The sequence below is a fragment of the Physeter macrocephalus genome, chromosome 14 (assembly GCF_002837175.3).
Source record: "Physeter macrocephalus isolate SW-GA chromosome 14, ASM283717v5, whole genome shotgun sequence".
Lineage (NCBI taxonomy): Eukaryota > Metazoa > Chordata > Mammalia > Artiodactyla > Physeteridae > Physeter > Physeter macrocephalus.
The window spans coordinates 37,917,067-37,928,144 of NC_041227.1; the positions used below are offsets into that span (position 1 = coordinate 37,917,067).

Genomic DNA, 11,078 nt, shown 5'->3' on the forward strand with positions numbered 1-11,078 from the left:
CAAGCTCAGCGGCCATGGCTCACGGGCCCAGCCGCATGTGGGATCTTCCAGGACCAGGGCACGAACCCGTGTCCCCTGCATCGGCAGGCGGACTCTCAATCACTGTGCCACCAGGGAAGCCCGACACATCACCAAATTTTAAAAAGGGAGGTGGACAATCCCAAGGAGATTGAATTTCTTTTCCAAAGTGACACAGTGAGACAGGCACTCAGGATTCCAGCCTAAAGTAGAATTCAGGTCTCCTAACATTTAAATAGCAACAAACCAACTCATGAACCACATACTGACCAAAAATAAAGTCAACACAACACATGATACCAACTGATATTTCTTTAGGAAAATAAAAATGAAACAATGAATTACCTATTTTAGACTTTGGTTTGTTCAAATACCACAATTTTCCATAGACATGGGCCATACTTCATTACGCACAAGCTAATTCCTAAGTATTATGTGTAAAGATTTTCCTGTGCCAGCAATATTAAATTAAAAATTAACTCATATTACTACATTTTGCTCATTTCTTCAAAATGGAGAGACTGAGAAACCATTTTTTGTCTATTATATTAGTATGGTTTAGATTCAACATTAATTTGTGTTTGGACTTCACCTGAGTGGCTCAAAATCAAATTTTTCCACCAATGCAAACAATGGATCCGAGTCAGGAGGCTGCTACAACAGGCGGGCAGGAGCTTGGGTGTCTGAAATAAGAGGGTCAGGTCAGTAGAAATGGAAAGAAGCTACAAATATGAGAATGGTACCAAGATTTCAAGTCTGACCAAATAGGATAGTGATGGCAATAAAAGAGAAAAAGAATACAGGAGAAAGATGGCCAAGGTGTGGGAATAAGGAACAAGGTGTTCAGTTGAGCTGCTGAATCTCATATGCACACGACACCCAAAGGGACGTATCCAACAGGAAGGCAGAAAGAACTCAGGTGGACTTGAAGTGAAAAGTCCAGGGTAGAGATAGACGTGGAAGCCAATACGTTAAAAGATAACCGCTGAAATCATGAGAACAACAGCGATAATACCAGATCACCGAGAGGAAGCACACGGTGAGATAAAGAAAAGCCAGAGGAGGCCCACACTGGGGTCGTTAGCAATGGGAAGAGTCTGTGACGAAGGACAAGATGGAGCAGGTCAGGGAAGCAGGTCAAACCAAGAGCGGTTCAGGATCTACGCTAGAGATGGAAAGAAAAGAGTCACCTGTGCCAGAGACCACAGAGAGGCAAGAGTGAGCAGGAGAGGAGGGCTCTTGGATTGGGTGGGTGGTCAGTGCGGTGGGACAGAAAACAATGTGGCAAGAAACTGAAGAGAGAAAGGAAGGAAAGGCAGCCATGTCTACCGGCCTCCTGATAAAGCCTGAGGACGTCGGGGAGAAAGGCCTAGGACTGTAACTTGAGAGACAGCACAGCAAAGGGGATGAACCAATATTATTATGTCCACCATGCATATCAACTACATGAAGAGCTTCAAGTACGTCTGGCAAAAGCATATGAAAACCTGGGTCTAGACAACAACCATTCTGCCCATTAAAATCCACTCCCCACTACTATATATAAAATAGATAACTAATGAGGACCTACTATATAGCACAGGGAACTCCACTCACTACTCTATAATGTCCTATATGGGAAAAGGATCTAAAAAAGAGTGGGTATATGTATACGTATAACTGATTCACTTTGCTGTACACCTGAAACTAACACAACATTTTAAATCAACTATACTCCAATAAAAATTTTTTTAAAAATCCACTCCCCCCAAACATACACTCACTCACTCTCTCTCTCTTTTTCTCTCTCTCTCTCTCTCTCTCTCACACACACACACACACACACACACACACACACACACACACACACACACACACTTCTAAATGAAAATGACTCTTCTACTACAAATACAAAAAAAGGACCTACATTTATCAAAAGTGTAGACGCCATAAACTACACAGTTTGAAATACACCTTTTAAGTTTTATGTCAACATTTTACTCAAGAAATGACCTCTTAGTTTTTGAAATGCCTTGCTACTTTTATATCATTTTGACCTGAATTTGGTACTATCATGAGTCATTAGAGGGAAAAAAAATCCATTAAAAATACAATTAAATTTTAGTTAACTCCAAAGTTGTATTGAAAATGTTAGCAAAGCCTTTATACTGTGATACTTACATTGTGAAACAATTCTCAAAATCTCCCAAATATCAAAGATTTTTCAGGCATCAATGTTCTTATCCATGTGACGTCTCAGCACATGCTTTGTGTTTACATAAAAATAATGGTTTTCAATCATTCAATGACCTACAAGGTTGAAGTTATGAAAAATGGTCATGAAAGCAGCAAATACCTGAGGTACTCACAGCTGTGGAGTAGGGATTATGAGCTCCAGTATTTTCAGCCCAGCAGCCACATCCATAAAGAGCAGCCTGGGGGGAAAAATAGATAAATACAATATTTTAAGATTATTATATGTAATTACTAGCTTTCAACAGAAGACAGAAATCATACCCATCTAATAAAGCCTCATCTAATAATGATGTATAGCAAATGAGTGATAACCAGAGGTTGTATACGACCTACCCAAACAATGGCTCTAACATTAACAAAACTATATTTTCAGCTATGTACTAATCTAAAATTTTTCAGAAAACAGCAAAAGAAAGTTTCTTAGTCCCATCAACAGTAATTTTTTCCTTCCCTGAACAATCTTCCCTCTATTGTAGTTTGTCAGGTGTTGCTCTTCTGGCCCCTTGATATCACTGTGGTTGCCTTAAAATAACACTTGTCAAACTAGGTGTGTATCAGATTTCTTGGGGAGCATGATGATAGGAACCTTGGTTCCCAGATATCCTGATGGTCTGGAGGTTGACCCAGGAATCAGCATCATTAACCCGGGCCTAGGAGCCCGGAATGCGGGTGGTCCTCCTGCCACGCTCTAGCAAACGCTGCTTTAGGTTTTAGTGCCTTTTCCCTGCCTCCTTCGGGATGGCACAACAGGAACTGCAAACAGGCATGCACCGAAGGGCCCAGTATCTGCTCACCACTGTACTAAATTCTGCCAGATAGAAAGAAAGGAGACAAAAAGGCCTGTTCAAGCTAATCGCTTTGTGAGGTGGTGGAATAAATTTATATGTCTGAAACCACCAGGAACACAATAAGCTGCTGTGGTTTTATAAAAGTGTGTGACAATCATTCCTATTTTGTTTCCAACAGTGCCACCCAGAACGTCTGGATTCACCTCTTCAATATTCACAATGATTTTCTCTGCCTTTGGAAGGGGAATCACAATTGATAACTGTTCCATTCCTTAGAAGCAGAATTAGAAAAACCCTTAGATAGCTATTACAGAGAAAAAAAGGAGGCATGGTCAAGAATGTACATTATCACCTGTTTGATAAGAATGAAATACTGAAAACAACGTAAATTCAATCGGTACAGAAATGGCTAAATAAACATTGGCATAGCAATATGTGGAATTTGTTTCAAACATTAGAAAAAGGATTGTTTCTTTAAAAAGATTTTTAAGAACTATTACAGAAGAAACTCTGAAACCTATTGAGTTAAAAAAAAAAAAAAACAGCAAACTACAAGACATTCAGTATTCTCTGTGATCGATGAAGGCAAAAGATACTCCCATAAAATAGTACTGTTATATTCTAGAAACTCACTTGTGAGGACTGGAAGAAGAAGTTTAGACTGAGAATGGTGACCAGACAGACTTCAGCTTTCTATGATATTTTACTCTTTTTTACAAGGACTTCAGAACTAATTTGCTCTAATATTCTACCCAGAACAGGGATTCCCGTGAAATATCCCAGGCACTTCTGATACTGAGAACCTCACCACCTCATGTGGGAACATATACCCCTTCTGGACACTTTCCATTGGTGGAAAGTTCTTCCTTAACTTCCACCCACCAATCCTAGGTCTACTCTCTGGAAATATTTTAACCTTCCCCTAAAGTTCTCCAAATTTTTGACAACATCTACTCTAATGCCCTGAATTCTCTTTTCTCTCTCATAGAATTTGTGAACTGCTCCCCAAGACACTGAGATGCACCCACCCACCCCACTTCCCTAATGACCCTCCTTGAGAAATGATCCAGAGTCCAGGATAATTGGAGATGAAGTCTGACCATGTTCGTGTGATCCACAGTTGCCATCCCCCACTGTCAATGACTATACCCCTCTTAAAAGTAGAACCAAGAACTGAACACAACACCCCTGATATGGCAGACATATTGAAAACACCATGCTTCTAAAACACACAAGACAGCTGGGTGAGTGTGGCAACTAAAAGCTCTATGGAATTAATTCAACATGTGGATTTCAGAATAAAATGGCAGACTTGTGGGATAAGCCATTCCACTGGTACTACTTAGGCTGGGTGTTGGGTCAGCTGAAGCCTCAGGGAACATGTGACCTCGGTGGAAGGGCCCATCCTTCCTTCACTGGAAACCCTGGATCTTAGCCCATTGCCCTTTCCATTTCCCACAATTATCTTGACCAGGAGTCTGCACCTAAAAAATAGTAAATATAGCCAAGAGGACACCCCTGAGAAGCCCAGTGGAGGCCATGAAAAGGAAGTTTATTCTTACCCTCGTTTCTCCTCTCTACGCAAATTTCCATTATGCTATCTCTCCTCAATTTCATGACCTAAAGTTGTCTTCCTTCTTAACCTTCTGAAATTGGTTGGGCTGAGAAAGTGATGGCTAAGATAAAAGAAAGAATCAGAGACTGTCCCTCTCTTATCCACTCCTTTGGATAAAACATAACAACCTTAAGCAGATCTTTAAAAACAACTTGCTTTAAGAGCAACAGCAAAAGGCTTCCTTCTTTTTAGTGTAAAATTTTATCAAAGCTATTATCATGCAGTAAAAGTAGGTCATACAAGTGATGGTATTATTATAATTTAATCTTCTCTGGGTCTTCGTTTCCTCTTTTATAAAATGAGGGTAATAAAAACACCCACCTCGGGGCTTCCCTGGTGGCGCAGTGGTTGCGCGTCCGCCTGCCGATGCAGGGGAACCGGGTTCGCGCCCCGGTCTGGGAGGATCCCACATGCCGCGGAGCGGCTGGGCCCGTGAGCCATGGCCGCTGAGCCTGCGCGTCCGGAGCCTGTGCTCCGCAACGGGAGAGGCCACAACAGAGGAAGGCCCGCATACCACCAAAAAAAAAAAAAAAACAAAACAAAAAAAACACCCACCTCACAGTCTTGCAGGATCATGAGAATTTAACACACTTGCTGCACAGAGCCAGTGATTAATAAACAGCAGCTGCAGCTGTTATTAGGAGGCACTATGATAAGCAATTGAAATGCATTATGTCATTTAACCTTCTAGAACTTTGTAAGGTAGCTATTTATCCCCATTTTATAGTTGTGGAAAGTAGAACTTAACGGCGTTGAGTAACTTGTCCATGGGGAGGGGACTGGTAAGCGGGGGGGTGGGGTCAGAATAAAGTTTTACCTAAATCCCAAATCCACACTCTTAGCCCCTAAACTCAACTGCCTGTTTGTGTGTGGGTAGGGTGAGGGTTAGGGGAGAGTAGAACATAATGACAATAATTCCTCTCTCGCGTCCCGTTTGTAAGTTCTAACCATTATGATAAGCTGAGGAAGCAAACAAGTTCTAATTCAAATTGCCACTTCAGCAGCTGGGTAATACGGGTAATATGCTACAATTTTTAAAGAGTTACTTGTGCGTTTAAAATGTATATAAGAATAGCTAGTTTCAGCACATTTAAAAAAAATAATTAATCTTTGCTTTTTTAAATAGTTTGCTTGAGTATTTTGTTTCATTCTGTCCTGATCGTCAAGAAGAACGGCTCTTTACCTCCCATCTGATGCTTGCATATTTCTAGGCTTATTGCTTCTCCTCTGTCTGAGCAATATAACACAATTAAGCAACTGTGTTTTCCCATAAGCACCTTTCTTTACCCCTCCACACCCTTTCCTGATTTATCAGCCCTCACAAACTATGCATTCATAAACTAGACAAGTGGGGTAAATCAATATGCAAGGTTTTTTTTGTTTTGTTTTGTTTTTGCAGTAGCGGGCCTCTCACTGTTGTGGCCTCTTCCGTTGCGGAGCACAGGCTCCGGACGCGCAGGCTCAGCGGCCATGGCTCACGGGCCTAGCCACTCCGCGGCATGTGGTATCTTCCCGGACCGGGGCACGAACCCGTGTCCCCTGCATCGGCAGGCGGATTCTCAACCACTGAGCCACCAGGGAAGCCCATTTTTTTAAATTGAGGTACAATTGACACGCATTATATTAGCTTCAGGTGTACAAAATAATCATTCAATATTTGTATATATTGCAAAAGGATCACAATTAGTCTAATTAACATCCGTTATCATACACAGTTACAGAATTGTTTTTCTTGTAGTAAGAACTTTTAAGACCTACTCTCTTAGCAACTTTCAAATGTGTACGTGTTAAGTTTTACAGTATTTCTTTTTCCAGGGCAACCCCACGTGCAGGGTTCGGTGTAATAACCTGCTAACGTAGTCCAGCACTATCCTTGGTTCTGTTGTTGCTATTTTACTAACGAAAACAAACAAAAACCAGTAAGAAAGTCATGGGAATTGCAATGCAATGAAGGCACCTCTGCTGGCTTTTCTCTCTCTTTCTCCACCGAGGCATCCAGATCTGATATGCCAAGCTTGGTTTTCTTATTCCAAACTTGACAAATACACAGGGCTTTATAATGTGGAAAAATACCATGACCAGACAAAGGCTTTTTTATACTGAGTTCAAAGCATTTTCACATGTTGAGTAATCATTCCTCATAAATCCCCTTGTATGGTAGGCAAAGAGTAGCACAAAATTAATTATTCTTCCCTTCCCCTTCCCACCATAGGACTGTGAGCGGCTTGTCCACAATAAAGGGCAGATCAGGGAACATCACCTGGGGCTTTGCAAAGATGTCCTCCACGGAGCAGATCACTCTGCTCCAAGCAGTAGCTAACCACCATGTCCAAAGCAACTGTGACACTGACTCTTCTTCAAACATGAGAGACAAGGCACACAGAGCGTGCCAAGCGGTGCTACAGATGCAACGTGAGATCCAAGCACTGAGCTTAAGCACACCCTGTCCAACAACTTTAACAGATTCTGTGAGGGTGTCCAATTCATTTGTTCACTCAACAAATATTTATTAAGCCTGTAAGTAATGTGCCAAATTGGTTTATTCTCAGAAAGGTTATTAGATCAAATGGATTGTTAAATTTCACTCTCAGTTGGGTACTAAAGGCTGGATGGAGATGGGGAGTCAGGGGTGAAGAAGATGTACAAGTGAACAGGGAATAAGCCAGTTGCATATAAATTAGACGCTTCTATCTCGATTTCTCAAGTGGTATCATGTGTTGGTGACTTGAACTACTAGTCAGTCTATAAAATAGGTGAAATGCTTAATCAGAGGATGGATTAGAGGGTCAAAATGTTATTGTTCCTTGAATGGAGGAAATACAAAATGTAACTCTAAAACTGTTTTTCCACCTGGAAAGCAAGCAGCCATATAGTCAGGTGCTGGATCCTAAAGAGAATGACATTTACAAAGAAAGAAAATGGAAATGGATGCACATTTATTAAATGTCTGATAAATGCCCGGGCCAGTAGCTAGCCTGCTGAAAGTAGCCAAACATAGGATTACCAATTGTAAAGACCAGGAAGAACCCTATTACTGTGAGATAGGTTTTAATTTTAGAAAGAATCCTGAACAGGTATTTGATAATTTATACTACATAAGTGTTAAGAACAATAATCATTTGTTTTTTCTAAAGAAAAAAAAATATCTCTACTGGTTCAAAAACCTATGGGCTAGAAAATTCCATGTTTCGACTTGGAAAGCTAGTTTTAAAACCCCAGAATCACTTACCTGCCCCACTCTCCCTGGATGTTTCAAGGCCAAGCCTCCACTGGAGACAGCGGCAGCCACGTTCCCTTCATGGTCCACGACCACAGCGCCCACTGTGTCCAAAGTGCCCGAGTCATTCTCCTGCAGAGCAAAAGTGGCCGGAGCATTCGCTAAGCACGGTGTGTGACAATGATGTGACCACACAGCACTTGTCAGGACAATCATGACATAACAAAATCTGAGCTAATCCTTAACCGGAACATTCAGCAATCTACTGAAATTATTTATTATCAAGTTGCCATTTAATCCGGTTCAAGTCAAAACGTATTTTCCACTGTAAGATCCTGAACCAAGGGTGTCTGGTTGCTCTTCTCTAATAATAAGCCTAATGGGCCTTTCTAAGGGAGGAAGAAAAAAAACAATGTAATATAAATTACAGTATATTGCCGTGTCTCCTTAATCTCAAGAATTAAGTTCACGATTGAGAATTTATAGAGGAAAAGATCTATGATGTAAGTGAACTAATAAATGTCCTTACTAGTATTTTTTAAATGTTATATACAAATTTCTAAAAGTAATATATTCAGCACAATAAATGAAGAGAGTGACATTTCTAGTCTTGGTGTAGACCATGATACAATTTTCTTTTATAATTCCTTCCTTGTGAGAAACTTAATGGCAAGCTCCCTTCTCTGCTATATTAATAACATGGTTGCCAATCATATGGCAGAAAACTGCACATTCTTGGGAGGCATCTTTGTGTTTCTGTGTCTTGTTCCAGGTGCCACAGGCTTAAGGCATTTCACATGTAGTGACCACAAGCAGCTGTCTCCTACCTCAAAGATTTCTGGTTCACCTGTGCAAGGCAGACAAACTTTACACTGCTGGATAAAAATCAGAAGTAAAGGAAGTGGGAACAAAGTTTCATGAAAAATTATCTTTTTTATGTATTAAAAAGGAGGGCTACTACAGGTCTTTAGGTTCATAGCGGTCATGGTGGTATTCTTACACGAGGGCACTGGTGCCCCAGAACCTGAGACCCCTACCCTCACCCTAGCACTCAAGTCTGTATGAAAGAGTCAGGCAGAGGCCCATGTTCAACGAGACCAGCTCTCCCTCCTGTGTGGTTTATGCTCATACTACTTACTGAGCAAGACATATTTGTGCTGAGGGGGTACCTGCCTGAGTGGTTTTTGAAATACCACACTAAGGCTAGCCCCAGAAAAGTCAATGGGCTTCCAAGGCCACCTCAGAAGTTGAGCAACATTGAAGGGAGTTTTGAAATATTGGAAGCAGAATGAAAACAAAAGATTTTTCCTTAAAGCAAACTAGAAAATGCAGAGGCAGAGTATGCCACAATGAATATTATATTAAGCCTATTAGGAGAAGGTATATCTAGATGTTTGCATTTCTTTGGTTCTTGCTCTAAATTCTAACTCCCCTTAAATATACTGTTCCACTATGACAGTACTTACTTTGATACAACAGGTATAACTGACTGAAATGAGTGCTGTGTCCCTACTCTCCCTTTTAACAGCAGCTGGGAAGACCAGCCAGTGGATCAACATGGCCATATCCCAGAATATCACAGTTCTTCTGGTGGTAGGTTGTCTGACTTTTAAGGATAATTTCCTAACCTGACTGTAAACCTCTGAGGAAAGGTCTGATCCACTGTTTCATTCTGCACACAGCAGACATTCAGGACATCCTTATTCTTTAAGACAACCCTCAGAATGGGATAAAATATTTGCAAACGAAGCAACCGACAAGGGATAATCTCCAAAATATACAAACAGCTCATGCAGCTCAATATCAAATACAAATAACCCAATTAAAAGATCTAAATAGACATTTCTCCAAAGAACACATACAGATGGCCAAAAAGCACATGAGAAGATGCTCAACATCACTTAATTACTAGAGAAATGCGTATCAAAACTACAATGAGGGGCTTCCTTGGTGGCGCAGTGGTTGGGAGTTCGCCTGCCAATGCGGGGGGCGCAGGTTCGTGCCCCGGTCCGGGAGGATCCCGCGTGCCACGGAGCGGCTGGGCCCGTGAGCCATGGCCGCTGGGCCTGTGCGTCCGGAGCCTGTGCTCCGCGACGGGAGAGGCCGTGGCAGTGGGAGGCAAGCGTACCACAAAAAAAAAAAAAAAAAAAAAAAAAAACTACAAAGAGATATCACCTCACCTCGGTCAGAATTGGGAGGCAAGCGTACCACAAAAAAAAAAAAAAAAAAAAAAAAACTACAATGAGGTATCACCTCACATCGGTCAGAATGGCCATCATCAAAAAATCTTCAAACAATACATGCTGGAGAGGGTGTGGAGGAAAGGGAACCCTCCTACACTGTTGGTGGGAATGTAAATTGGTACAGTCACTATGGAGAACAGTATGGAGGTTCCTTATAAACCTAAAAATAGAGCTACCGTATGACCCAGCAATCCCACTCCTAGGCATATAGCTGGAGAAAACCAGAATTTGAAAGGATGCATGCACCCTGATATTCACTGCAGCACTATTTACGATAGTCAGTCCATCGACAGAGGAATGGATAAAGAAGATGTGGTACATATATACAATAGAATATTACTCAGCCATAAAAAGGAATGAAATAGTGCCATTTGCAGAGACATGGATAGACCTAGAGACTCATACAGAGTGAAGTAAGTCAGAAAGAGTAAAACAAATATCGTATATTATCGCTTGTATGTGGAATCTAGAAAAATGGTACAGATGAACTTATCAGCAAAGCAGAAATAGTCACAGATGTAGACAACAAACTTACAGTTACCAAGGGGGGAAGAAGGGGTGGGACAAACTGGGAGATTGGGATTGACACGTATACACCACTATGTATAAAACAGATAACTAATGAGAACCTACTGTTTAGCACAGGGAACTCTACTCATTGATCTGTGGTGACCTAAATGGGAAGGAAATCTAAGAAAGAGTGTATATATGTATACATATAACTGATTCACTTTACTGTACAGCAGAAACTAACACAGCATTGTAAAGCAACTATACTCCAATAAAAATTTAAAAAATAAAAATAAAATAAATTTGGAGTAAATAAAGCACATCTGGGGCTTCCCTGGTGGCGCAGTGGTTGAGAGTCCGCCTGCCGATGCAGGAGACACGGGTTCGTGCCCCGGTCCGGGAAGATCCCACATGCCGCGGAGCGGCTGGGCCCCTGAGCCACGGCCGCTGAG

The 11,078-nt window shown here is 41.4% G+C and overlaps 1 protein-coding gene across 15 annotated transcripts in view; it reads right to left on the minus strand.

Annotated features, from left to right (window-relative positions):
• Positions 1 to 11,078, minus strand: part of TASP1 (taspase 1) — a 353,026-nt gene that overhangs the window by 241,099 nt on the left and 100,849 nt on the right. For 9 of the 15 annotated variants that reach the window (XM_055090632.1, XM_055090631.1, XM_055090630.1 and 6 more), the window contains 2 exons: positions 7,886 to 8,005; positions 2,354 to 2,432 (listed from right to left, as the gene is read on the minus strand). In XM_055090632.1, the coding sequence (XP_054946607.1) occupies positions 2,354 to 2,432; positions 7,886 to 8,005 (199 nt within the window). The remainder of the gene's footprint in view (positions 1 to 2,353; positions 2,433 to 7,885; positions 8,006 to 11,078) is intronic. The other 6 variants (XR_008619335.1, XM_055090635.1, XM_055090637.1 and 3 more) reach the window with 2 other exon arrangements.